General features: G+C 51.4%; 3 protein-coding genes across 14 annotated transcripts; 2 read left to right on the top strand and 1 right to left on the bottom strand.

Annotated features, from left to right (window-relative positions):
• Positions 1-159: 159 nt before the first annotated feature.
• Positions 160-11,416, top strand: ACRBP (acrosin binding protein). 2 transcript variants are annotated; one of them, XM_032098754.1, is made up of 10 exons: positions 160-278; positions 1,037-1,249; positions 3,809-3,903; positions 4,019-4,121; positions 4,340-4,619; positions 9,790-9,922; positions 10,103-10,282; positions 10,389-10,556; positions 10,632-10,718; positions 11,214-11,416. In XM_032098754.1, exons 1-10 carry the CDS (start codon positions 230-232, stop codon positions 11,340-11,342), a joined length of 1,437 nt encoding a protein of 478 aa, XP_031954645.1. In that variant the 5' UTR covers positions 160-229; the 3' UTR covers positions 11,343-11,416. The 2 variants fall into 2 exon arrangements, with proteins under 2 accessions (XP_031954645.1, XP_031954644.1); XM_032098753.1 differs by lacking the exon at positions 160-278 and having other exon boundaries at positions 856-1,249.
• A 591-nt stretch (positions 11,417-12,007) lies between these two features.
• Positions 12,008-16,827, bottom strand: LOC116439341. The gene is made up of 2 exons (XM_032098752.1): positions 14,150-16,827; positions 12,008-13,479 (listed from the first exon to the last, which is right to left on the bottom strand). The coding sequence occupies exon 2, from the start codon at positions 13,440-13,442 to the stop codon at positions 12,360-12,362; it is 1,083 nt and encodes a 360-aa protein (XP_031954643.1). The 5' UTR covers positions 13,443-13,479; positions 14,150-16,827; the 3' UTR covers positions 12,008-12,359.
• A 256-nt stretch (positions 16,828-17,083) lies between these two features.
• Positions 17,084-26,297, top strand: LPAR5 (lysophosphatidic acid receptor 5). Of its 11 annotated transcripts, XM_032098745.1 has the most exons (5): positions 17,084-17,214; positions 17,834-17,901; positions 18,460-18,694; positions 21,568-21,646; positions 24,674-26,289. In XM_032098745.1, the coding sequence occupies exon 5, from the start codon at positions 24,973-24,975 to the stop codon at positions 26,119-26,121; it is 1,149 nt and encodes a 382-aa protein (XP_031954636.1). In that variant the 5' UTR covers positions 17,084-17,214; positions 17,834-17,901; positions 18,460-18,694; positions 21,568-21,646; positions 24,674-24,972; the 3' UTR covers positions 26,122-26,289. The 11 variants fall into 11 exon arrangements, with proteins under 11 accessions (XP_031954636.1, XP_031954637.1, XP_031954632.1 ...); XM_032098746.1 differs by lacking the exon at positions 21,568-21,646 and having other exon boundaries at positions 18,607-18,694; XM_032098741.1 differs by lacking the exon at positions 21,568-21,646 and having other exon boundaries at positions 18,464-18,694.
• Positions 26,298-27,848: the final 1,551 nt, after the last annotated feature.

Genomic DNA, 27,848 nt, shown 5'->3' with positions numbered 1-27,848 from the left:
CGGTGAGTGCCCACGTCCCCTGAGCCCTGAACAGGCGTGAGCCCGGGCTCCCGCTGCCTCCCAGCGCCCCTCCCCAGCCCCATGGTGACACCACTGTCGGGTTCCAGTTGTGGTGCCATGGCCAGGGGTTGGTTCCACCGTTGCCAAGGGCAGAACCCGAGTGCACAGACATCCTGCATCTGCCCTGCTCGGTGTGTGAGTGACTCCCAGCTGGCCACCAAGCAGCTCCATGATGCTGAAGCCTGTGGCAGACACGTCACGGCTCCTCTGGCTACTGAGTAAGTGACCACCCTTGCAGGGCCACCTCAGAGCCCAGGGCTGGAGCCCTGTTCTGCTGCTGCCACACACCCATCTCGCACAAGACCACCTGACTTGGCCCACAGGCCATGTCAGCCCTCAGCTCTGCTCGCCCCTGCGGCAGCTGGAGGCTCTTGGAGGGGACTTAGGGTGGGGGACAGAGGAGGGTGCAGAGGCAGCAGAAGAGGGGGCCCAGCCGGAGGCAAAGAGGGGAGGGAGGAGACAGAGGGATGTCCTCCTGGACAGGGATGTGCCCACAGCACACTGCAGGGAGCAGGGGAACCACCACCATTGTGGGTGCCTCTGGAGGCTGGGGCTTTTGAGGGGAAGAATGAAAAAAGCACATATATACCCCCCCCCCCCAAAAAAAAAAAAAACCCCAGACACAATAAGAAACCACAAAAAACCCCAATCCCCCCACACAAAAAGAAACAACAAAACCAGAACACTCCCACCCAGTCCAAACCAAACTCACAATAAAATCTGACTTTGAAAGTTTTTGGGTTTTTTCCTTCCTTTGTATTCTTTTCCCCCCTTTCCCCTGGGGCTCCTGGTCACCTCAGCACCCTGCAGGCAGGAGTGATGGAGGGAAACTTCAGGCCAGCACCTGAAGCGTTTGTCCCAGCACTCTGCTCTGTGCCAGCAGACAGGAGCAGGCCAGCCTGCCAGCTGCTCCTTCGTTGCCACCCGCTGGTCGCTGCCAAGGACAGCGCAGCCCATGCCCGTGTTTGTCCCGCAGGTGTGCTGGCCCTGCCGACGGCCGCCGCTGCTGCGCCGGTGCCCCCCATCGCGGGCAGCCCGCTGTCGGACGGGGAGTACCAGCAGTTCTTTGCGAGGCTGCACCCGCCCTGGCAGGCCAACATGTTCTGCCTGCTGCGCCAGGCGTACGGCTGCCTCAGCCCCAGCATCCTGCACCTGGACCAGGATGAGAACCACGGCGAAATCCCCGAAGGTAAGGGCATCTCCCGCCCCCAGGCGCAGAGCAGCGCGGGGACCCAGCTGGAGCAGCGTGGCTGCTTCTCTGCCCCAAAATGCCACAAGACTGCGGGAATGGGATGGGTTGGTTTGGGTTCTACAGCCCAAAGAGCAGCTTGGAGCAGACACTCGCAGAACTAAAGCACAGCAGCTCTTGTGGCCTCTCTGGGCATCCCTTTCAGTGCTGCACCACTTTCCTGGAGAGAAAAAAAAAAAAAAAAAGTTTTTCCCAATGGCCAGCCCTAACCTCCTTTGCATGGTTTTTTCAACCCCCATGTGTTGTCTGGCACCACCAAAAAGGGTCGGTCCTCTTGTAGCTTTCCTTCAAGCCCTTGTGGGCTGCTGTAACTTCTCCTCTTCACCCAGATGATCAATCACAGCTGCCCCAGCCTCTCTTCACAGGTCATGGGGCTTAAAGCCACAGCCACTTCAGTGGCCCTTCCTTTCTCCACATCTCTATTGGTGGGCTGGCAAGAGGAAAAACTGGCCACAGTTTTCTCAAGCTCAGTGTAGCTCCTGGTCTCTTACCAGCTCCTTCCAGCTTCATCTGAGGGTTAATGCAGAATCTTGGCTCACGGGCTCTCCTAGGTCTTTAAGAAAACTTGAGCTGATGAGCTGCCTTTTTAAGTGTTTAACATACCAGGAGCCAAGAAACATCCCAGTTCAGAAAGCACCATAGCAACAGCACCCTTCAAATCTCTGCAGTCATATTTTCCCTGCACCCCTGCATCAGAGAATTTAAGTGGTATAATTATATCTGTGCAGCTGAAAAACTTGGGACTACTTCTGTTGTATTTTTCTTCAGAGGGGAAAAAAAATAGGAGCAATTTTCTCATAAAAAAATATGTCTTTATATTTAGATATGAACGTCAATGAGCTGAATGATCAGCCAACTGTGCTTATTGGACTGCAGCATGAGGGCAACTATTTCTTGCTGGTTTCTGCAGCTGTGTTGGGAGAATGAGTCCCACCCCACATCACCAGACCCAGGGATGGGTCCTGTGCTCCTCACTCACTTTTGGGCACCTGCAATCCACGATGCCATGGTGCTTTGTGCACGCAGGGCCTGTCCCTGGTTCCTCTCCTTGTGGTGCCCAATTCCCCAGCACTGTTCTTTGTCATGTCCAGCCACACTCCCACTGCTGCTGCATTCAGAAACTCCATTGTCAAGAGCAGAAGCATCTGGAAATGCCAGAAGATGGGATAATTTTGCAGGTTGCCCTTTTTACCTTATTTTCTCCCATCCATCAGCCTGATACACCCATCCAGCAGAATTTATTTGCCTTTGTGTTACCCTTTTTCCAGTTTTGGGGCTATTTTGGCACGTTTCAGCCAGGCTGAGAGGTGGAACAGATATAGCAGAGTGTCTGCCCTCTCATGTTTAGCCTCTGCTGTCCTCACAGAGCTATGGCAGTGCTCTCTACATCCAGATATCCATGAGCATTAATTGTGCCCATTCAGTCACCTTGTGCCTTAAATGAAGGACAGTGTGGGGATCTGGACTGCTCCCTACAATACCTTGTGCTTTAAACAAGGGATGGGGTGGGGATCTGGAGTTTCTCCTACAAGTTGGGCATTTTTCTGGGCTGGGATCATGGTGTATATCTGAAATTCTACTTTTGATGGTGCAGCTGTTTGCTCAGCACAAGAAGTGAGTACAGGGTAAAGGACAGTGCATGAGCAGTGCAATTTCACTTCTAATGCCCTCCCTCTCAGCCAGCACTTCCCCTGTTCTCACAGCCAGGCCATGCACTCCTAGAGCAGAGGGAGCACAAGGTCACCCAATTCTCCAGTGTTTTCTGCTCTCCTGCATGCCCTTGGCTTTCCTGCAATTGCTGCAGGAAGAGCTGCAGCTCTGGAGTCAGTGTGCCGGCCGTGCTGGTCAAGACTACAAAGTATGTGTGTACAGGCACAGGGTTTGCCAGCACCATCCTGGCCCCATGGACCCTCCTCCATCCCCTGCAAGGTTGGAATCAATGTTAAATTATACTGCCTTGAAGAATTTATCTCTTCTGGAGCCATCTGCCTGGAGAAGCTGTGGCAGCCCCATCCCTGACTCAACAAGACCAGGCTGGATGGGTCTTTGAACAACCTGGTCTGGTGGAAGGAGATGATCTTAGAACTTGATGATCTATAAGGACCCTTCCAAACCAAACCATTCTCTGACTTTCTGGTGCTCCCAGGCCTGGTCTGGTCATCTTTTTAACCTATTACATCACTACTTGCCTTTTTTCTCTTTTTTAAACCCAACAAGGACTAATAACAGAAGCATCAGATCCTGGAAACAGGAAGTTTGTCTCTCTGTCATAGGGAAGATAACTGTGTGGAAAAGAGCAGAAGGACAAAGTGAAACCTCAGAGGGTTGGAGGGAAAAGGGATGTGGTGCCTGGAATCGGGAGCTGTAACAGCCCAAGGCTGTGATCTCCACCTGGGGGCACACAGCTTGGACTTGCCCTGCATCCATGGGCCACCACCCGAGAGGTCCCCACCTCTTGGTGCATCCAGGCCTGCCTCCATCCCACATCTCTGTCTGCAGGGCCAGTCTGCAGTGAATTTCCAGAGGTGGTGCAGTTCCACACCTTCTGCCAGTTTGCCCAGTATCGCTGCCTCAAACAGGAGTTCTACGTCAAGGTAAAGAGTGGGCTGTGGGACAGGTGGGGGGAGTATCTCTCGGGAAATGGAAGGGTGAGGAGGAAGGGAAGGTGACATAGTGAGAGTCACTTTTCTCTCTCTCTCCTCCACGCAGCGAGTCCCATGTTCGAGTTGGTCTCTACCAAGCCCTTCCCCGATGGAGCAATCCAGCGCTGTGAACTCCTCGGCAGCGGGCAGAGGCTCCCCTGTCACACAAGGTATGGCTGCACCGAGCTGTGCTGGGCACCCCTGCTCACCTGCTGGTCTCCTGCAGCTGCTCCCCACCCCTGCAGCTTTCTGTCTGGCCTCTAAAAGGCGCCCTCGGCTGCTCCATCTTTCTGTCTCAGCCCTCGTAAGCAGGCTTCTCTCTCGCCTGCTGATGCCCTGCCGCAGGACAATGTGGAAGCCCCTCTGAAGTTCTCTCCTGCACTGTTAGGTCAGAAACCACGGCCGACAAAGCACCCCACAGCCACGCCAAAGGCACCCACACCCTGGCAGAAGAGCAGGAGGACTGCGAGCCCACCAACTCCCTGGGCTGCCACCTCACCTTCCACGGTGGAATCCCCTGATGAACAAAGCCTGAGGGAAAGCATCTGGCAGCTGATCCATTCGGCCCTCTCCTTGGATGCATCCCTGGACACCAAGAGCTCTTCTTGGAACTTCACCACCTCGGGCCCAGGACGCACATCAAAGCCCGAAGTGCCCCCCCGAGGCAGGTGAGGAGAAGTCTGCTCTGTCTGGGTGCCACACGCCATCCGTGCAGCGCTGTCCTTGTGCACACCGGACGGCAGCCCCACGGCATCCATGTCCCCACTCGGAGCAGGTGGTGATGTGGGCAAGTGTTCTGGAGCAAGCTGTCCCATCCAGAGCAGGAGTGTACCTGGGGTGCCCCCAGGCACCCCTCACTCCAGCACAGAGTGAGCAGGAAGAGGGTGATCCAGCACTGTTAGTGCCTGAAAATGGCACTGTCCTGGCATCCTGACCAAAGTGAGTTAAGTCTGGGCCTGAGCTGCAGGCAGGGCTTTGTCCCATGCCTGTGTTTCCCCACACTGTGGCCACCTGCACTATACAATCACCTCTGCACTCCTCCTCCAAACACATCTCCCAGGAGTCTGGGTGATGTGCAGAAATAGTGTCCTTGCAAACACAGGTCCTTGGGATGTGTCCCGCTGTGCTCCTTGCCTCTGCGTGCAACGCGAAGCAGATGGTTCTTAAAGCAGCCTGACCTGAGGAGCACCCCGAGGAGTTCTCTGTCCTCCCCCAAGGGCAGTAGAAGCAGCCCTGGGCTAGGAAACAGCCGGGAGCATAAAGCTGTGCAGGGCCACTGCTTCTCCTCGAGCACATGCTCCTCTGTGCACTCTGGATCTGTGCACAGCTCTTCCAAGGGGCTGTCTGGTTCCCCATTCTGGTTTTGGAGGCAGCAACATGGCAGTTCAGTAGGGGCCCTGCGCCAGGCCAGCTTGCTGCAGTCCTTCCACACACCCTTCTCAATTCCTCTGGCCTACCGGTGCATTAGGAGCTTATGGAGCACGTTGAGCTCTTCTCAGCTGGTCTGCTGAGGATCTGTTTGCCTCCATCCTCAGGTAGCAGGCGGTGGTTAGGACAATAACATGCACAGAAAAGACCTACAAAAGGATATCTTTTGATATTTGATGATATTTGCTTGATATTTGCTTTCACTCAAATTTACTTTTTGATCCTTTACTACCTTGTGGCTGAGGACCACTTGCTTTGACTGACATGCAAATATTATTTTGCTTACCAAGAGAAAAAAAAAATGGTGTCTAGATGTGGTTTTCATGGAGAAGTGATTTTGGTTTCGCTCTCTTGCTGGCCAGTGGGGTTCCTGTAAATGCACAGATTTTGTGCCTGACTGCACATCTGTGGTTTCTCTTGAATGCACTGCATACCAGTGCCACAGTGCAGCCAGAGATTCCACTTCTGCATGTAAAGATGAATTGCATCACGTTGTTAAATCTGTAACTGCTCTTTTGCAAGCCTCTAATGTATGTCATCCTCCTTCCTAATATTGTAGGAGGCTTTCACTGCCTGGATAAAGTTTTCCTGGTGTATGTGCTCTCAGGCAAAATTGTATTTCATTGAGGATTTCATTCTCCCTGCCTCTGAAACTGAGCCTTGCTCTGACTGAGTTCTATTGGGATTACTGGGGGACTTCTGTGATTGCAGATGACACTCGCTATTCTGCTGCAGAGTTTCTCAAAGACACTAATGCTGACTGTGTGTCTGTAACTGGCAGCCGAGCCCCATCAATCACACTAAGCAAAGCTTAAACCTCACTGAGGATAAAAAGGCGAGATAGACCGCGCCTGTCGGCTTTGCTGCTCGCCACGTCCCGCCTCCTCTCAGAGGGACTTCAAAGCATGACCTAAAAAAGGGGCAAAATGCCTGGAGGCATTTCCATTCCAGCCAGAGGAGCAGTGCTGGGTGGGACTGGTCGTTGTGCACAGGTGCCATTCAGCATACGGTTTAACACAAGGTGGGCAGGGCTGTGATGGGCACAGATCCCAGAGCCGCATGTCTTCCCTAGGGCCTTATGTCCAGCAGGACATCCATCCTTCTTGTTCATCCCTTGTGGCTTGTGGCAGCTGCTCTGGTAGCTATTCCAGCTTTCATAATGCCTGATGGGGCCAACTGCTGTCTTTAGAGACAGACAGGGCAAGGGTAGTAATACAAGAAGAATCTGCAGCACTCTTCTGTGGTCTTTCTGGTAGCAGTGAATTGCTGGGCAGGAGGGGGAGATGACAATTATTGCACTTAGCTTCTATTTTTAGTCCTTACTGTGGTTTCTGCCTTATTTCCCAGTATTTCCTCTCCTCGGTTACCGCTAAAGCATGATTCAGTCTTGCAATAAGCTAAAGAGAGCTCTGTAGCCCTTACCTTATAAAGCCCATGCAACATTCATTTTCTGCAGCAATTTCCAGTGTCCCTTTAAAACACCCCATGCTCCAGCTCTGTGTGCACTACCCAGTGATGGGGTTCAGCATTTGGGAGGACATCAACCTGGAACGTGGAAGGACATCAACCTCCCTTCCCTGCTTTTCTGTTTGCACAAAGAATTGCATTTGCCCTTTTTCCCAGGGCTTCCCACTGTTGTGTCATTTGTCAGCTACAATCCCTACACCCCTTTCAGCATCACAGCTGTCCCAGATCCAGATCTCATTCTGTTGGTATTCACACATGGATGCTCAGTTGTGGTTCATGTGAGCCCAGCTTCCCCAGCAGGGCTGCTCCAAGCCCCCTCAGAATCCCTGAACTGTTAGAGTTGGAAGGGACCTGTGGAGATTATCCTGTCCAACCCCCCTGCCAAGGAAGGGTCACGTAGAGCTGGTAGCACAGGATCACGTCCAGGTGAGCTTTGATTGTCTCCAGAGAGGGAGACTCCATGACCTCCCTGGGCAGCCTGTTCCAGTGTTCTGCCACCTTCAATGTAAAGAAGTTCTTCCTGATGTTGAGGTGGAACTTCTTGTGGTTTAGTTTATGGCCACTGCTCCTCATCATGTGGCCAGGCACCACTGAAAAGAGTCTGGCACCATCCTGGTGGCACCCACCCTTGGGATATTTATGTGCCATGAGAGATACATACACTCCTGGTGACTTGCCCTCCTCCTTCTCTTCCTGCTTTACCCCTCCAAACACTCCTTGTGGTGCTTATCTACTTCAACCCCACAGGCTTTCATTTTAAGGCCAGACCCTTCATTAAAAATACCATCCCCAGAAAAAACACTCTTTTTGACTTATCATCACCCATAACCAGCCCTAGCACGCAGTCAAAGATTTTTTTCCTCTTTCTGAAGCTCTTAAGAGTGGCTTTTTCATAACTGGTTTTAGTTTCCTGCAGCAACCCCCCTAAATCAGAAGTTACCAAGTGCTGGAAAGCTGCCGTTCGCTCCTTATCTTCTTTTCTGCTTGCCTCAGGTGCTCACTGCACCTCAGCCAGCCAGTATCAGGAAGGTTCAGCAGCTGAAAGCTAATGGCCCAAATCCTTGTCATTACATGGCAGGAGAGGCAGATGCTGCTCACCAGCACTCTTCAGAGATACCGCTGGAGCAGGCTCTGTGTGTCCTTCCACATCCTGAGATAAAAAGTATGATAAGCTGTTACCTGAAGTTTTCTCTTTTTGCCTTGGATCAATCACTGATCTCAGCCCACAGATTCTTCTTAATGCTGGGGGGTTTTTTCCCATTCCCCTTGGATCCTTGCCTCACAGTCACTGTTAGGCTTTTTCCAGGGCAGTGTTTAGGACAATAACATGCACAGGTACTAAGCAAGGGAGGGATTTGCATTAGGAAATCGCTTTAGATAGACCCATCCCTTTCCCTGAAGCATGGTGAAACCTCTGTGCATCCACAAACAGCTCAGCAGCATGTCAACGAGTGGAGAGAACCAGCAGCAGTGCTGTTATACTCGCCCAGAGGTGGTAAATCAGCTCATAAATTGGCAACTGTGAGGCCAGAAAAACTCACAGCAGAGATGGAGAGCAGAGATAGAGGAGGAAAAGGATGTGACAGAGACAGCAGCAGAATTCTTGTAAACTCAGGCGGATGGCAGTTTTCTGGGAGGCTCATCTCTTTTAACATTCAGGTCTAGGAATTGCTCTGACCACGCACCCTGACCTTCCTGCTCAGCACAGGACATGAAGTCATGTCTGGTGAGCCCCAAAGAAAAAAACAGTGCTATGTGGTTGAGCCATGGACTCCTCTCCTAAGAGAAGTTTGGGATATCTTTTTGAAGCACCCCACCAGCTGTTCCTATGCTAAACACCCCAGGAAGAGGCAGTTTGCTTCTGGTTTGAATGGATCTCGCCCCAAATTCCAGTCACCAAAAGTCATTACTCTTCCACCTGCTGACAAGGAGAGGTTCCAGCTGAAGCCCTCCTTGGTAAAAGTGCTGACTGAATGAGTGGGTACCCATTAGGGTGTTTGCTCAACTGAGTGATGCTTTTTCAGCTTCTACCTCTAGGAGAGAGTTTTCCAGGCCTTAGGAAATCTCATCTTCATGATCTTCCTTCAGGTTCTCCACCTCTTCTTTATTTTTCTTTAATGCTGATCTGAAGGTCTCCAAGAAGTTTCAGATATTCTCAGGAAAACTTGTCTATACATGTTAGCCCATGCATGGATTTTAAGAGCATTTTAACATAAGCAGTTGCTGCTCTTCTTACTCTCTGTCAGATCAAAAGTTTGTTTATTTATCACTGGTTTTATTTCCAGACATGAGAAGCAAATATCTAATGAGCATGTTTACCTCTTCTGCATCATCAATGATGACTGAAACCAACCATCCCTGTCTGCTAACAGTTCTGTACCATGTTTACAAATTCCATTGTCCCTAGGAGATGCCAAATATTCTCATTGTTCTGATCCCACTGTCCTTAAATTCTCTACTTTTAGCTACCCGTGTCAGTTTGGAGGAACAGTTAATTCATGGTTAACAAGTTTTTCCCTGTTTGTGTCAAATACTTTGGAGGGAGGCTTAATAAGTGACATCCTGCAGACCCAAACGCGGCTGCCCCACATTCAACACTCAGCAGACATCTAACAAACATCTCCTCACTGTGCACTCGGATGAAATTAGGCAGCAGCTGCTGCAGGGACCCTGGGAAAGCTCTTCAAGCTCTGCTCCTCATCCAGTCCCTCTCACATGCCCCCAAATGCGCACCAACTCCCCTGTGGCCTCTGTGTTACACAGGCATGTACAGACCCTACAGAGAGCCCCATTCCTCTGTGCAGTTTAGCCAAGAGTCCAAGGGTTCTTTGGGAAGGGATTTTTTGCTTTGTTTTGGTGTTGTTTTCAGTTTCTGACTAAAGATGCATCTCTTCAGTTTGTGACAAGGAATGAGATCACTCCCTCCTTCCCTTTCTCTGTCAGCCTTTTAGCCCTGCAGAATGATGAGGCAGTGCTGGTCCTGTGCTATGCAGTGCTGGAGGGAAATTGTCTCTCATCCATGCTCGCCATGGCCTGGAAGGAGATGGAAAGAAGAGTCTTTGGGTTTGGAGACTCGGTAAGGATACCAATGTCCACCTTTGGCCCCCACTGCGTGCAGGCCACCTCCTGGGAGAAGCTGACCTGGGTGACCAGGGGGGCAAGCTCCAAGCCAGGAATACAGGAACTCCTCAGGCACCTCTTTTGGGAGGTTCTCAGTCTCCTGTTCCCCCCTGACTCCCCGCTGCATCCACCCCAGGTGTGTGACAACCTTGGGCGGCACCACATGGACCTGTGCCCCGACTGCGCTTTCTGCTCGCTGAAGAGGGAGCAGTGCCAGAACATGGAGACCCTGAACCGCGTCCACTGCGACTCAGGCAGCTTCTCCACCTACATCAACCCTCAGATCTCAGCCCAGCACGGGGATGCAGAGGGCAAGGTACCGAGCGAGCTGAATGTCCTGCTGCTCCCCAAGGAGGAGCCGGGACTGGGAGTTGGGGAAGGGGAGGAAGAAGCATGGCTCACTTTATCCCACCCCTTTGCAGTCCAGGTCCTCACAGACCCTGGAGGACTACAACATAGACTTTTTGAGAGGGATGAGGCTGGAGTACTGGTGCAGCCGTTTGGCCATCCATGGCTGTAAGGACCCTGCTGTCACCCTCTGGCTGAAGGCAGAGTACGACGCCTTCCAAGACAGGGATGGCTCGAGAAAGGTGGGTGAGCACCAGTCAATGTTCCCATCCCTCCTTCTCCTCTTCTCTCTCTGACCTTCATTCCCATGTCGTCAGATCTGTGACTCGAGCGGAGTTCAGCATCCCAACTACTGCATGTTCAAGAGCTACCAGTGCCTCCTGAAGAGCATCCACAACTACAGGGTGAGAAGCAGCTGCGCTGCCTTTTGCACAGTCTGCCCTTCCACAGCTGGCCCCTCTACAGCCAGCCCTGAGTCCCTGTTGGACCCACTGGCCCACTGCTTTTCCTTCTAGGACATAATTGGGTGTGTTTGGGGGAGGGGGGAGCAAATAGCGAGCCCAGTACAACTGGCATGTCATTGGTGGGTGAGACTTGCAAGGACGATGTGGGGGGTGGTATCCCTGTATATCCCTGCAGGGCAGGATCTCCCCCATCTGCTGGGTGCTTCCTAGGCAGTAACAAAACCCCAAATCACCAGAGCAGGACAGAGGACTGGCCTGTATCCTAGCAAACACACAGTTCAGCTATCAGCTGAACCACTTCCCACCTGGTCCTCCCCTCTTCCCCCTGGTGCCCCCATCATCCCAGCCTCCAGATGCCATCCACCACAGAGGTCTCTTTCCTTGGGGAAGGATGGGCAGTGGTACCACTCCTGCGAACTCAGGCTCTCCTTGCAGGTGGTTCGTGTGGAATGCCAGCATAACAAGACCTTCCGGGTGCTGAGTGTGAAGGAGGGAGACAAGGAGGTGCAGCTGTGGCAAGAGAGGTTCCAAAGCCTCTCCAGACAGCAATCAAAAAATGATTAAAGTTTGTAAAGACCTTCAAGATAGTCAAGGCCTTTGACCAAATACCACCATGCCCACTAAACCATATCACAAAGTGCCATGTCTACTTGTTTTTTGAACACTTCCAGGGGTGGTGATTCCACCACTGCCCTGGGGAGCCTCCAATGCCTGACCACCCTTTCAGTGAAGAAATTTTTTCCTAATATCCATCCTGAACCTCTCCTGGCATAGCTTAGAGCCATTCCCTCTTGTCTTGTTACTGGTTGCCTGGGAGAAGAGACCAACCCCCACCTGGCTACAGCCTCTTTTCAGGGAGTTGTAGAGAGTGATCAAGGCTCCCCTGAGCCTCCTTTTCTCCAGCTTAAACCACTCCAGCTCCTTTAGACACTCCAGGCCCTTCACAGGCTTTGTTGCCCTTCTCTGGACTCACTCCAGCACCTTAGTGTCTTTCTTGCAGTGAGTGTCCCAGAACTGGACACAGCACTCGAGGTGTGGCCTCACCAGTACCATGTACAGGGGGCAATCCCTGCCCAGGTCCTGCTGGCCACTCTATTGCTGATATGGGCCAGGTGCCATTGGCCTTCTCGGCCACCTGGGCACACTCTGGCTCATGTTCAGCCGCTGTCAGCCAGCACCTCCAGGTCCTTTTCCTCTGGGCAGCTTCCCACCACTCTGTCCCCAGCCTGTGGTGCTGCCTGGGGTCATTGTGACTCAAGAGCAGGACCTGGCACTTGGCCTTATTAAACCTCATACAATCAGCCTCAGACCATCGATCCAGCCTGTCCAGATCCCTCTGCAGAGCCCTCCTGCCCTCCAGCAGATCAACACTCCCACCCAACCTGGTGTCATCCAGTAACTGACTGAGGGTGCCCTCGATCCCCTCATCCAAATCATTGATAAAGTTCTGAAACAAGACTGGCCCCCACACTGAGCCCTGGGGAGCCCCACTGGTGTTCCCAGCTGGATGTAACTTTATTCACCACCACTCTCCGGCCTGGACATCCAGACAGTTTTTAACCCAGCAAAGAATGCACCTGTTCAGGCCATGGGCTGCCAGTTTCTCCAGGAGAATGCTGTGGGAAATGGTGTCAAAGGCTTTACCGAAGTCCAGGTAGAAGATATCATGCACAGCCTTTCCCTCATCCCTAGGCAGGTCACCTGCTTAGAAAAGGAGATCAGGTTGGTCAAGCAGGACCTGCCTTTTATGAACCCATCCTGGCTGGGGCCAATTCCCTGGTTGTGCTGCGTGGTTGCACTGAGGATAATTTGTTCCGTAACATTCCCTGGCACTGAGGTCAGACTGAATGAGGGGAGCCTCACTGTGGCAGCTGCTGGAACTCCTCTTGGAAACGTTTCTCCAGCCAAAAGAACGGCTGAGCAGTGGAGAAGGCATTTCTTGCATGTCCAGAGACAGGGAAGGGACCAGAGACCGGGACTCTCCAGGTCCCAAACGCAGCATGTGAGCAAGAGGCTTTTGCGTGCACTTCGCTTTCCACTGCGGCTGGGTCTTTTGCTTAAATTTAGTGGTTTATTTGGCCTGTGCCCTCCAACCCTCCCTCCGGAGAAACAATTCAAACCCCAGCAGCCCACCGCGGCCGGCGGGAGGGTGCTGTGTGCGGAGCACGCAGGAGCCTGTGGCACCCCTGGGCACCTTCCCTGCGGCTCGGCAGTGGCCGGGCAGCCTCCCCTCAGCGGCACCCGTGCACCTCCACGAGGAGCCGGCTCTGCTCGCCCTGTTCGGAGCAGCACCGGCGGAACTCGCAGCTGCAGCGCTGCACCAGCTCCGCCCGGGCCGTGGGGAAGCCGCGGCCGCAGCACCGCAGCTCGCAGCCGTCCGTGGCCAGCCATGTGCGCCTGCACCGGTGTTCCCGGAGGTGCCGGAGATCCCGTGCCGAGGGTCCCGGTCGCAGAACTCCGGGCTGGCCAGCAGGTAGACCAGGACGTGAGCCGTGTAGGGCTTGAAGCGAGAGCTCTTGGGCACCAGGAGCTTGCGGGAACCGACCCGCTTCGGGTAAACCTCCGCTGCCCCCTCAAACTTTTCCTTGAGGACGTTGCCCACCTGGCGGAAGGGAGGCATGACTTTTCAGCAGGTGCGCACCTCGCAGGAGCCCGACACACCATGGCACTTGCACTCCACCTTCATGTGGGCCAGGAGGGCCTGTGGAGAAGGAGGCAGCTGCCAGCCAGACCAGGGACACCCTTCCCAACCCCCCCCATGCTGCTGCTGTTCCCCCAACGCTGCGCCCAGGGAGCTGGAGAGCGGGGGCAGGATCGAGAAAGGGAAGAGGAAGGGGAAAGTGAAAGGGCAAAAATGTCTTTTTAAGCCAGGCCAATGTGAACAGAAGGAGATCCGCTCTGTGGGAAACAAGATGGTTTGGGTCTGTAAGAGAAATTCCTGAGGCAGAGGGAGGGATGGGGACCTGTTCTGACCTGCGGGGCTGTGGGAGGGGAACACATCTGCCCAGAGGCAGAGGATGTTCAAGGGACCAGATCTGACTGTGGCTCCTGCAGATGTCTTTATTGAAGAGGGGCTGGAGGGGCAGGGAAGCCCTTCGGAGCAGAACAGAGTAAATTTCCTAAATCATAGCTGGGCTCTGTGAGGAAGAGGAGGCTGCACAGAAGTGGGTAGGGGAGGCTGGGACTCCCCTCCACATAGGCAGGAGCCAGCTCAGTGGTGGGCTAGGAAAGGCAGCAGGATGCAGACTCCTCGGGGAACACGAGGCTGCCCTGGAGTGCCTGTTGGGGCATGGGGGCTGGACTGAGCTCTGCCCAGCCAGGGAGAAGCCCCTGCAGCCAGGCTTGCTCCCAGGCCTTGTTCCTGCTCTCACCTTCCTCCCAGCCTCATTGTTGTGCAGGTTCATGAGCGCTCAGCTGGAGGAGACACCACAGCTCCTCTCAGGGCTGTCCACGAAGGCCTGAGAGAAGGCAATCCTGTAAGACAGGTTATCAGAACAGCCTGGCCCCTGGAAACCTGCAGAGGGAAAGCGGCCTTGAGACAAGGAAAGAGAAGCCCTGAGAGGATCTCCCAAAGACCTGTGGAGAATGGAAGTGTCTCCTTCTCTGGTCTGTCTCCCCTATGGACCTTCCCCTCTGCCACCTGTTCCCTGCCACCTCTCTTCCTTCATCTTCAGAGCTGACTCCTCGGACCTTGTGCAGCCACACTTGTGCAGCTCCCTGAGGCTGCAGGCACAGGTCACAGCAAAAGCAATGCCGGCAGCGGAGATGGCGTGGATGAAAGCAGACTCCCATGTGCCTGCAGCAGGACAAGAATTGGCACAGAGGGCAAAGGCACTGATGGGGCACAGTGTGGGAAAAGAGGCTGTCACTGTGTGCAGGAAGGATGCATGCAGATGGAGACTGCTCGGGAGGAATAGATGTCAGGATGTTCACCCAGTGCAGCTGCCCCCAAGGCTGGGAGCCAGTAAGTGACACGGCTCTGTGGCAGGGTGGGTGGCGGGGTCAGGGAGAAGATTTACCAGCCTGCAGAGCTGGCACCCAGGATGGTCCAATGGGACCAAAATGCCAAATGTGGCCAAATGGGAAGGAGTTCCTCCAGAATGCTAATACGTGTAAGAGCATTTGGTTCAGTTTGCTCCGTGCTGACAGACAGGCTAGCATCTGGAAGAAGGCACTGGCCCCTCTGGGGAGGGGTCCTTGCACACTAGCCCAGGAAAGGCTGATGTGTCAAGGGGACAGTAGGCACACTGGAGTGACACCACGCTGAGCCTGCCTGCGCCACCTCCCCCTTGCTGACCTTGGATGGTGGCCTTGCTGAAGACCTGCAGCCCCTGCAGGGTGGAGCAGTTCCAGCAGCGAGAGTGAAACTGGTGCTGGCACTCGAGGACAGCCAGCTCCGTGCCTCGCTGCACCGCCTCCATGGCTTCCACCTGCCGCCGGCAAACGCGGACCTGCTCTTCCACCAGCCCTGCCAGGCCGTCACAGCCCCTGGCGTCCCGGAGGACTGCCTTCAGGGAAGTCTGCTTGGCCAGGGACCTGTGGGACAGGGCAGAGGTTCAGTTGCAGATGGGCTAGAGCCAGGGCCTTACCTCTGCAGGACTAACCCTCTCTAGCCATATCTTAGAGCAGAAATTGGGCAGGGAAGGGGATGTGGCCATGTTGTCTGTGAATTGGACATTCTTGCTCCACATTCTGGTCTGCACCATCCCTCTCCCTCCATGCTCCCAGAGATGCCCCTTCCGCCATTTGGTTGCCCAGATTCCTTCCTCCACCACCCTGTTCTCACCCTATTTTCTTTGATACAGCACCTCCCTAGGCGGCTTTCCACCCCAGACAGTACAAGCACAAAGCATACTTACAGCCAGGTCACAGCAGCAACGTGCTGCACGTGGATCAGCACCACATACAGCCACACCAGCTCCATCCTGTCTGTGGCAAAACTTCACCACCTTAAGCCCCGGCACAGCAGCTGTCTGAATCCCCCTCCTGTGGCTTCCCACAGCCTCTGCCCAACAGTGGCTTTCACAGCAGCTCCAGCCCAGCCCTGCAAAGCAGGGGTAGTCCCAGCCCTGGGCAGTGGCCGTGGGCTGTCTGGGTGTGCCTGCCAGCATCCGAGACCCTGTAGCCCGCAGAACCCTGCTGGGCTGGCCTTGCGAGGTTGTCCACACCAGTGCTACAGCTTGGGCAGCACGGTGGGAGAGCTCTGAGCTTGGGCTCTGGGGTGGGCATCCGTCACGAGGAGCTCACATGGATGGGGACAGCGTCTGTGTCACACCCATGGCCTGTGCCATCCTGTCAGCAGATGGTGTGGTTGTCTTCCTCCACAGCCCAGTCACTTCTTCAGCAGGAAGCAGCCCAAGACCCGCTCAGCAGCAGACAGAGCCGTCCACACAAGAAGAACCCAGCAGCACTAAGCAGCTGCTGCCAGACCCACCAGCTCATCACCGCTTTGTCACCATGCCCTTTGGGGAGACAGAGAGTCTCCCTGCAGTGGCAGCTCATGGGAGCAGAGGGGAAGACCTGCTGCCTCCCTCATCCGCATCCACTGTTCTTGAAGACACTCCCTCATGTGCCTCCTCCAGGCTGGAGATTATTCTTTTCTACCCTGCAGCCCATGTAGCTACAGCAAACAGACACAGCCCAGCTGCTCAGTGGCTCTCTTAACTCTTTCCCTGGCAGGTCTCCCTTCACCTCCCTCATTTTCTTCCCCATGGACTGACTGTCCTTCCCCAAACTCAGTCCTTGCCCTTCTCCTAGGAGGCACAATGGGGTGGCTGTCCCCCTTCTCAGTGGGTAGCCTTTTCCTAAGAACCCCTGTGTGACCAGGGAGCTGAAATGTCCCGGGACAAAAGCTTGCCATTCCCCCAGCCAACATGGGAAGTGCCAGCTGTTCCCACTGCCTTGGAAGGTAAAACTCCTCCGCAGCCACAGGTTTCTGCTCTTCCTGTCTGAATCATTCAGAAAGTGAAGCAGGGCTGTTCTGGCCCTCCTGTGGTTCTTCCATAAAGGGATTCACCCCTTTGCTGTGCTCTGCCGCATTTTCCTGCACAAAGAGGTCTGAAGAGCACTGGTGTTTATCAGTCATCCTTTCAAACCTGAGCAGCCTCTCACTTGTAGCACGCATTTCACCTCTCTCCTTGCCTTCCCAGCTCCCTGCATCCCTCCTCCTGTTGGGTCCCTGCTCCTGCTTTCCGGAGCCAGCACTCCAAGGTGGCAGGCATGTTGGGATCTGCAGCATCGGGGTGTAGCCTCCAACACACACCCCAGTAATCTGGTCTTACCTGCTGCTCACTCAGACTGTGGTGAGGAAATGCCGGGGGTTGAGCTGCTCTTCCCCATGAGCTGAGCCTCCAAGAGACAGTGAGGGGCAAACATGTGAGCCCACCTGGCTGAGGGGACACAGAGTTCGTGGGCTGATGCACCGAGACCCGGGGAGGTGAGTGAACTTGGCTAGGTGAGGATGCTGTGGGGCTCACGGGCTGGGCTGAATGCCACTGTGTCCTCGTCTTCTCACGCATGGAAAAGCCAGGACTGCCGGGCTCAGCCAGGTGTGTGCTCATGTGTGTGAGGGGTGAGGGCTGCAGGGGAGGGGGAAGTTCCCGCAGAATGTGTCAGACACTCCTCAGGCAAAGGACACCCCCCGTGGCATATCTGCAAGCTTTTATCAGTAGCAACGCCTTGACGGGAACTGAAGAGACACAAAAAGCCGTGAGAACAAAGATCCCAGCAACTAGCAAGTGAGAAAGGAGGTCTGGTTAAAAAAGAGAGGCACTGAAAAGAAGCAGGGTGAGCTCAGTGGTTCGGTGCTATTGCACCCTCCAAGGATTTATGAGTAGCAGGAACATATATCCCTTGGTGTGTCATTCCCTGGAATGAGGAGTCAGTAACAGCAGAACAAGGGAGGCAGGGAGTGAGAAAGTCAAACACCAGCAGGCAGAGGAGCCAGGCAAGGGCTGCAGAGAAAGGGAGCCCACAGCAACTTCCCAGGGCAGCTTTTCCTGGGTCAGGACGACAGTGGGATTAGGAGCGTCTCCATGACTCGTGTCTTCTTCCAGGTGTGCTGAGGCTGGCAAAGCAGGAATAGGACTCGAAGCAACAGAGTGCCAGATGGCCTCTGCACAAGGTCAGCTCCCTTCCCAGCTCCACGTGGCAGTGCCAGGTCACAGATGTCCTGGTAGCTCAGCCCTTGTACTTTCATAGCGCTGCGCCTCCTGTGGTCTTGAACGCCAGGGACCGACGTTTGTGGCAAACATGCCTTTGCTTGCCACAGACAATGACACCTCTTCGGAGCCTGGTTCTTTTTGGGACCCTGCCACGTGCCAGCAGTGCGCAGCTGGGCCCCCAGGCAGGGGTTTCATCCCAAAGCCCCCAAGCCCATGGGAGTGACAGGACTCCAAGTCTTTGTGCTGGCTAGCAATTAAATCAACTTTGCTCTCACTTCCCGTATTTCACTTCTACCTCCTGTTTAGCAATATTTTGGGGAGAGGGATGTTTTGTTTTTCCCCCGTCAGTCCTGAGGGTGGCTGAGTTAGCAAGACAAGCAAGTATTTGGCACTATGACCCAGGGCAGGTCTCCTCAGTTGCAAGGACACCTGGGTACTGCTTCTCTCATGATTGCATTTGCTGTTGTAGGATGTGGTTTAGCTTATCAGCCTTTGATAACAAAGTTCATGCTTTGTAGGCAGGCAGAAGTGCATCAGGAAGTGAGAAAGGAGAAGAGACAAACTGTAGCATGCCAGATGTAGGATCAGCTGTAGCGCAATAGGGGACAGCTGTGATTTGGATGAAGAGCCTGCCTGGTTCTGTTTTGATCCAAGCTGCTTTGTAGGTTTGGTGCACGGATTGAGACCTTTGCAGTGGGAGCAATCACCAACCAGCAAGCTGGCATCCACGCTTGGCTCTTCTCCAGCAGTGAGGTAAGGCACACGGAACATCTGGAGAGCCGGATGGTTGGGCATCTTGGGCACCGGCCCCGTGAGCCGCTGTGCACGTGCTGCCAGACCTGACCACGGGGCACTGGGGGACACCTGCCCCTCTTCAGTTGCCCCGTGGGCCTAGAGGTGCAAGGCACAGCTCTGTGTTTGTTCAGACTGAGGCTTTCTTTGGGATCCTGTGACATTAAAAGCATGGGCAGCCTGCAGAGCTTACTTGCCAAGGTGCCCACAAAGGGAACCTTCTTCCACGGGCCTCTCAGGAGATGAAGGGGGGTAACATCTCTAAAGAGTAGGCAATAGGAATGTGATCAAACCTCATGAGTTAAAGACAGAGGTCCCAGCTTTTATATCATGTATCTCTTATAAAAAACAAGCCATCCTAAGTCTTGAATGTCTTCGAGGTTCTAATCATCACAAAAATCTAATTTCTTGAGTAGGAAAAAAGATGAAAAGTGGAGCTTAAATATCACCAACAGTAGGTAAAAAGCATCCACGTGTATGAAAAAAAATTTATCTCCAATTTCTAGGGTAAAGTCGGGTGGGTTTTCTGAGGTTTGAAACATTTTTGTTGTTTCCTCTTTGGTTTCAAATTAAGTAAACGAGTTCATAGCTCACGTAGTTTGTGTTTTAAGTTCTGCACCCCAACGCCATATTTGCTCTCTGCATCCTCACAGTAGCCCCAAAACTCCCCATGGTTTTAGTGACAAGCCACTCGTGGAAACACTGACCCTGCAGCATGCTCAGCAGTATTTTTCTAGCTTTCTTTTTCCACCTCATTTCTCAGATTCTTCATCATTTTTGTAGTGCTCAGAGGCAGTGACTCCCAGTAAGACAGAGCCAGGAGAGAGAATTCCCAGGACCAGGCCACAAGATGCCAGGCACACATCCCATCTCAGGGCATGCCTGCCTGTTCTGGCCACTGTGTGCAAGTGCATCTAGGCCTTCTCACCCCCAAAAGAAAAAAATTCAAAACCTCATGTATTTTGCAAGTCACAGTCTTGGCACTTGATGGTATTCAGGGGCTCAGATTGAAGAGGCAAAAAAATGCTTCCTCCACCTTCTGGGACACATAAGGTCAGTCACCGAACAGAAAGCTTCTTCAGGATTTAAAGAGAGCATTTTGTTGTGAGGAAGGGGATTATTCAGCTGTGGAACCGCTGCCTCCTTACACAGCTGGTGGCTTGAGACCTCTTGGCAGCTTTTGTGCAATGAGTGCTTGGGGTTCTTTTAGAGGCAGCCACAAGGAAGATGCCCTTTGACTCTCCAATATTAACCAACAAGGACAGTCGGTGTCCCTGCTGCCAGCCTGCTTTACCCACCCACAGCTTTCCTTTTTAGAGAAGGACAGTCAAAGCAGGACCTCCAGAGCTCACTGGAGAAACTCTCTGCTCCCACAGCTTCATCTTTCCAGTGGCTGTGTCTGCATACATCTCATTTCAGGTTTTGGTCATGGTATCGGTCACAGCAAGTCTGAGACTATCAGCTTAGCTTCCATACCAACACCACAGCAGATTCTTTCTTTCGTGTTTCCATCTACCCACCAAAAAAAAAATCCCCTCAAAACCACCAATCTATTTTCTGCTCTCAGTGATCTTTGCTGCCAGTTTAGAACTGTGTTGTTCACTGTCTTGAAGGCTGAAAGGCTAGAGTATGTAAGGAAAGACCACTCCAAAAAGAAAGAATAGGTGATAGTGGGCAAAAAAAAATGAACAGGTTTCTTTCACTGGTATTCATGGCATGAAAGCCTGGGAGATTTCCACAGCAGAAACTCTCTTTACGGAAAAATTCATCAAAGGACTGTCTCTGGTCAAACAGTAGTAGGATCAGCCACAGAGCAGCAAGATGAACTAAACCATGTCTAAAACCACACAGCTCCTACCCCAGAGGTCCGAAAATAACTGAAGGGTGGAAGACCTGACTAATTGTGCTATAGAAACATCTGCTTAAAACAGCTCTTAAAGGCAGACTCAATTTAAGAAAAGGCTCTTGGGGGGTTTCAGACCAGGGAGCTTGATATTTTTGCTGAACAAATTAGTAGAAGCTATAATAAAGGAAAAAATCAATTGGCATAGTCACATCTAATTACTGGGGAAAAGTCATCATGGCTTTTAAAAGGGACGCTGTTCCCACAGTCCTTCCTTAAAGGACTCTATAAGCATGTGAACAGTGGCCCAGGTGGATTTCCAGAAGGCTTTCAAAGGCAGTCTCACCAATCGCACTTAAAAAAATTTAAAGAAAATGTTCCTACCTGGATGAAAAGTGCCTAAAAGAAGGGACAGAGAAAGAAGGCAAATGGTTGTTTTTCTCAGTGGAGTTATAAGACACCTATGCTGGGGCTTGGACTGTTTGACTTATTCATGAGGGATGAATAATAAAATAAAAAATCTGTTGGAGACATAAAATTATTCAAGTTAAAAAAGATGAGGTTTGGCTGCAAAGAACTGCAGAGATTAAGAGAAGTGTGAGTGACTGGACTTAAACTAACAGCTGAGATTTTATCTAGTGAAGTGATGGGAGAAAGCAAACTGAACTGACCATTACCACTTGCAAATGAGATCTACACCTACGCAGCTCAGTGCATCCACATTATCAGCACCGTGTGTTTTCAGCACCCCAGCACAGGGCTCACAACAGCTCTAGCAGAAGTGGAAAGGTGCTGAGAAGGGCAACAAGGATGTTCCAAAGTACATAACCACTTCTCTGCAAGGAAAAACTACGAAGACAGGGACCCTTTAGCCTAAAAAAGAAAGCCCAAAAAAATCCAGGTTACTGAGTGGGAATAGGGTAGATGTTCATAATATTATCAGCCATGAAATGAAGGTGAATAGGGCTGTTTTCTGCCCTGTCTCTTCCAGCACTAAAGCTAAGAACTGAATCTAGCAGGTGGTGAATCAAAGATGGGTACATGGAAGTGATTCTTCACCTGAGGCACAAGTAAGCTGTGGAACTCCTTGGCACTCCTGTCACTGGATGATGTAGATGGTAAATTTTACATCAACTCAAAAAGTAACTGAAAAAAAAAGTGAAATAAAAGATCCCTGAGGGCTACTGAATACAACTAGGTCACCTGTGGCTCAGGAAATTCCTGGGCTACAATTTATGCTGGCAACAGGAAGACAACTTGAGGCAGTGTAACTACATGATCTGACTGTTCTTAACATAATCCCTTCACCATCCACAATTTGAGATGGAATACTAGTTGTAGATAGCCTCATACAGCATGGACTGTGCTGACATATTATATTCTCTAGATTTGTTAATTGAATACCTCTGGGAAGCTTGAAAAAACACATCTGTAGAGATAAGTCCTTTTCACCTGACATCTGGCTGGTCTGAGTACATGTGTTACAGCAGGTCGTGGTCAGTTGCTGAGTCTCAGTCTCAGTAACTTTGTAATAATAATAACAAAGGTCTGACCAGTCTGTTCAGTCTGCAGTTCATTGCAGGGTTTTGGCTCTCACAAAAGCTGACATATTCTCATAGAATTATAGAATCACAGAGTGTTCTGAGTTGGAAGGGACCCACAAGGGCCATCAAGTCCAACTCCTGGCCCTGCACAGGACACACAAAGAATCACACCCTGTGCCTGAGAGCGTTGTCCAAACACGTCTTGAGCTCTGTCAGGCTTGGTGCTGTAACCACTGCCCTAGGTAGCCTATTCCAGTGCTCAGCCATCCTCTGGGTGAGGAACCTTTTCTTGATATCCAACCTAAACCTCCCCTGATACAACTTCAGGCCATTCCCTCGGGTCCTGTCAGTGGTCACCACAGAGAAGAGATCAGTGCGTGCCTCTCTTCTTCCCCTCATGAGGAAGTTGTAGGCCATGATGAGGTTTCCTCTCAGTCTCCTCCAGGCTGAACAGACCAAGTGCCCTCAGCCACTCCTCATATGGTTTCCCCTTAAGGCCCTTCACCATCCTCGTGGCCTTCCTTTGGACACTCTCTAATAGCTCAATGTCTTTTTTATATTGTGGTGCCTAAAACTGCACACAGGACCCAAGGTGAGGCTTCCCCTGTGCAGAGCAGAGCAGAGCAGGACAATCACCTCCTTTGACCATTGGCGATGCTTCTCCTTGAGATTTTTTTGAATTGAAACATTTCACTTGAAACCGACAACATTCTTGCACTTTTGCCTTGTCAGTTTATCTTATACTTCACACTTGCACAAGACTTCACACAAAGTATTCACCCACCAGGAAGGCTAGAATCCACTCAGATATAGCTTGATAAACCAGCAGAAGTTTCTCTAAGAAACTTGTCTTGATGATGGACCTGCCCAACAACACAAAAGGATGGGCAAGTTGGTAGCTGTCTATACTTTTGTAGTAGGTTTCCACTTCCGTTGTTTAACATATTGTTACCAGAATGATTCTCTTCCTTTCTGTGAGGTCAGGACACTCTACTGTCTGCAGCAGATTCTCTCTGGATCTGTGCATTGCCACACAATGCCATCCAGAGGGTCTGACATGCTCGTTGTGCCTGTCAAGTTGCTGAGTAATATCAACTTCATATAAAGATATTCTCTAGACAGAAAATTCTGCTTTCCTTTTGAAGTATATCACAATCTACATGGACCCTGTGAGGGAGTCCCTATGTGACCCCTGCAAACAACTGTGGGGAACTGTGTCACACCAATCCCTGCTCCAGTGTGAGTCCCTTCCACAAGGTGCAGTCCTTCAGGAATAGACTGTTCCAGCATGGGTTCACTGTGGTCTTCTCCAGGAACAACAGAGGAAATTTGCTCCAGTGCCTGGAGCACCTCATTCCCTTCCATCTTCACTGACCTTGGTGTCTGCAGGGCTGTTTCTATCACATATTCTCACTCCTCTTCTCTGGCTGCAATTGTTGTCTCACAGTAACTTTTTCCCTTTCATTATCCCAGAGGTGCTACCACCATCACTGATGGGCTCAGCCTCGGCCAGTGGCAGGTCCATCCTGGCACTAGCTGTGTCAGACACAGAGGAGGTTTCTGGCACATTCTCACAGAACCACACCTGTAGCCCTCCCAGCTACCAAAACCTTGCCATGCAAATCCAGTGGAGGGATGTTGCTATTATGTCACCGGGAGCCTTCTCTTGTCCAGCTGAACAGGACCAGTTCCCTCAGCATCTCCTCATGCTGCAAGCACTCCTGCCCTCAGACCATTCTGGTGGCCTTCCACTGGGCTCACTCCAGCTGATCAGTGTTTGGACAGTGCTGCTAGTTAGTACCTAGAGTGGTTACCAGCCTCATGTTCATCCACATGAATCCCATAGCTCTTCCTTTTTCATTGTGCTCCCTTCCGTGGCTGTGCTGCTCTGTGTTTGTGGGACATGGTCTGCTTCAAGCTTTAGGGTGTTACAAGCAGCAGAATGAAGACCTGTAATCCACTGGTCCCAAGCAAGTAAGGACACCAAAGGAACTGTATGAATGTGAGCAACATAAGGAACTCAAAGTCACTGGGACTGAGGTCCGTGTGTGTTGTTTCACGTAACAAAAGGAGCTTGGGTGGAGTCAGGTCTAACTGTACTGTAATTTTTTTTATCTGAAATGGATGTACAAAGTCCTGTTTCTCTGATATAAAACAGTACTACGCAGTTTTTATTTTAAGTTCCTTCCCGTCAGCATTTTTCCTTCAAATGCTGCTCTCTTCTTTTTCTTTCTCTTTCTCTGGAGCTGCCTCAGCTACTTCCCCTGTGTGCTTGTGGTGTCCCTTTCTTGTATTCATGTGCTCTCAGCAGTGATCAAGGCAAAGTGCATTTTCTGGGACTGAGTGATAAATGATTCTGTACAACAACCACCTTCTCTGAGCTCTGTCTTCTTCTGCCATGTAATTACTCACTTTTCCAGTGTTCATTTTCCTTCGTCTTTTGGTTTCTTTGAGAGTTCTTGCTGCAGAAGCCACCATGGTGGGATTTTAACATTTCAAGAGATTTCCTTCTCTAACTTAAACTTTTCTGTCTTGGTCTTTCACTCTGACCAGGAATTGTACTGACAGCTGGCAATGATTCTCCATCTCCTTAGCACCTCATAACCACTGGAAAGAATTGCTGAACTAGAGGCAGAAGCAGACTCTACATTACCATCCCTGCCAAATGACCACAGATCCGCAATCCAAAGCAGTGCCAGCCAAGAGAGACATTGCCCATCTACCTCCCAGCTGCAGATGACTGGAATGCCCTGCCCGTGGCTCCTTAGAGGGGAATGACTTCTCTCGGTGCTCTTTGTGCCTCCTTAGCCCACAACAGGCTCAGCCATCTCAGTGAGACCATCCCCTGATCCATGCTGGGCATGTCAGAGTCCAGTACATCCAATACATCCAATACGTCCAATGCATTGCAGACATGCAAGGATTACACCTTCAACCACCACCTCCTCATGCCTGGCTACACCCTGATATTCATCACAGGCTTGATACTGAATGTGATGGCCCTATGGATATTCGTCCGATACCTGCGCCTGAAGTCTGTAGTGATGATCTACATGTTAAACCTGGCCATAAGTGACCTCAGCTTCACACTCCCTCTGCCCCTGCGACTCTACTACTATTCCAACCACCACTGGCCCTTTGGCAGCATCCTGTGCCAGGTCTCTGGCTCAGTCTTCCAGATCAACATGTACGGTAGCTGCCTCTTCCTCATGTGCATCAACCTGGATCGCTACATTGCCATTGTTCACCCACTTCGCTGGCGGCATCTGCGGCGCCCCAAGGTGGCCAAGCTCCTCTGCCTGCTTGTCTGGGTTGTGATCTTCATGGGCTCCATCCCCACAGCCATAGTCCACAAGCAAAACCACTGTAAAGTACGGAACCAGACCATTTATCTGTGCTTTGAAAGCTTTAGCGACAACATGTGGCAGAATAACCTCTTCCCCCTGGTAATCCTGGCTGAAATCTTGGGGTTTCTCCTGCCTCTCAGCTCTGTGACATACTGCTCGATTCGGATCTTTCAGGAGCTCTGCCAGCCCAGCCAGACAAAGACCCTGAGACAGCAGAAGACTGTGCGTCTCCTCTTGGTCAATCTGGTCATCTTCATCATCTGCTTTGTGCCCTACAACACTACCCTGGCAGTTTATGGCATGATAAAGGCCCGGGTGATGAAGGTTGAGAAAGATACCCAGGCCTCCGTGCGCCAAGCGCTAATTATAACAATGATGTTGGCCAGCATGAACTGCACGCTGGACCCCTTGATCTACTACTTTAGCACCGAGGGTTTCCGGAACACCTTCAAGAAACTGCGGCGGGGACAAGCCTGGGACTCAGAGATGGGGACACTTAAGCATCAGATTGTGGAGAGTAAGTCAACCCGAGACCACGCGGTCTCCAAAGTAAAACTGTTCCCATCTGAAAACTTTATCCGTCCCAACGAATCTTCGCCGTCACTTCCTACTGCAGTATTTCTGAACGGCCCTATCAAGGACTCGGAAATTTAAGCCCAGGAAAGCCATACCACTGCAGAGCCGCCCATGCAATAACTACAGCAAGCCTATGGGATACAGCAAGCTGTCTGAGGGAGCACGGCAGGCTGTCTGTGGGTGAACGTGATGATGCAAAGCTGAAGGGTGAAAGGTTGTTTTGAATAAACAGAGGTGCCTTGGTGACATGGTCATACCTGACTCTTTTGGTACAGGAAACACAGTGGGGGACAAGGATTTAAAACCAACTTAGTGTGTCTAGGTCCGGCCAGTATTAATTCCTATAGCAAGTCCATCCTGTCTGAGTAGCTCCTGGCTGCACTGCAGCGTGAGGCAGTTCTGGGGATCATCAGAACACAGATATGGTACTCACTGCTGACAAAGTGAACTTACTAGCAATGGCTGAAGGAAACCTTTGACCAGATGTTTCAATTTGAGTCATAGGTCCAGCTCAGGACATCTAAATGAGTAGCTTAATTTTCCAAAAGAACTGAAGCATTTAGCAAGCTTTGATGGGGTCAAGGATAATAGCTGAGTTTTCAGTAATCTTGCAGAAAATAAGTTCCTAATTGTATAGAAAATCACAGACCTTAGCAAAACAATCTTCAGGAGGTATGTCAAATGTGCAGCTGTACACACACATGTGGCACAATGGCTATACATTTACCTAAAGCAAAATGGCTTGGGAAATGCTAGCATACTTAAAAAACTGCATTCTCAATGGCCCCAGAAAAAAAGAGAGGATACCAATATTGTCCCTGTGTCAGAAGCTCATGCTGACATTAGTGCTTTGCACTCTCTTGTTGCTGGGCCCTATATAGGATGATTGATTTCAGGTCTGAGTGATTTTCACTGTTGAAAAGAAATGATGTCACAGGATGAGGCTGCAGTGAAATTTATTTGCTTGCACTGTTTGTACATGTTTTTCCAGTCTGCACTGTATGTGAAAGCCCTATAAATCTTCCCAGAAGCGAGATCCAGCTGTACACAGGCAGTGCCAGAAGCCCCAGTTTTTCACTCCTGCTGATGGCCAAGGGTTGCCTTTCCAATTGCACTGCAAAACAGCCTCTCTGTGGCTTCCAGCAGGTCTCAGGCTGTTCTGGAGTGGATCCATTACGGTGGTTTGGTTTTGGTTTTTTTAATGTTAAAGGAAAGGTCAGGGAAAGTGACAAGAAATGCAGCCCAAAGTGCTAGATTTTATAGTTTTTAGACTTCTCAATAAGCAATAAATCCGGTTTCAATTCCTACCTCATGACTGCTGTGGGAATAAAGGTATTGTAATACATCACGGGTTTGTGTTAGGAGATACTGCGTTTTAAATCCATTTTTCCAGTCTCCCTTGAAGATTCTCTCTTTCACTATACACAGCTGCCGAAGCAGGTCTTCAAGAAGACCTGTAGAAGATGATGAGCCTCTCCACAGAGACATCCTTGTGTCACAGCCTGCCTGTGAGACATATGCCCTAGGCAAGCCAGCTCTGTCCCCTTGCTCAGCCCATGCATCACCAGCAGACAAGCCTTGAAATCCATCTGCAGATGAAGAACATTAAATAGCGCCCAAGAGATGCAGGGAGAGAGGTGGAAGAGGGCTTGCAGGGCAGTAGGTATTTCTATTTTTAAAACTCAGGATTACCATGAATCCTTTGTGACCTAGTGCAGCTGGAGAGGAAACAGAGCTGTGTGCATCTCTTCTGCTACCTTTTTCTCCTGGGATTTATGGGATAACAGAGTGATATTACAGCAGAT

This window comes from Corvus moneduloides, chromosome 2, assembly GCF_009650955.1.
Source record: "Corvus moneduloides isolate bCorMon1 chromosome 2, bCorMon1.pri, whole genome shotgun sequence".
NCBI lineage: Eukaryota > Metazoa > Chordata > Aves > Passeriformes > Corvidae > Corvus > Corvus moneduloides.
The sequence above is the reverse complement of the archived record's forward strand: the minus strand, read 5'-3'. Positions and strand labels throughout refer to the sequence as shown.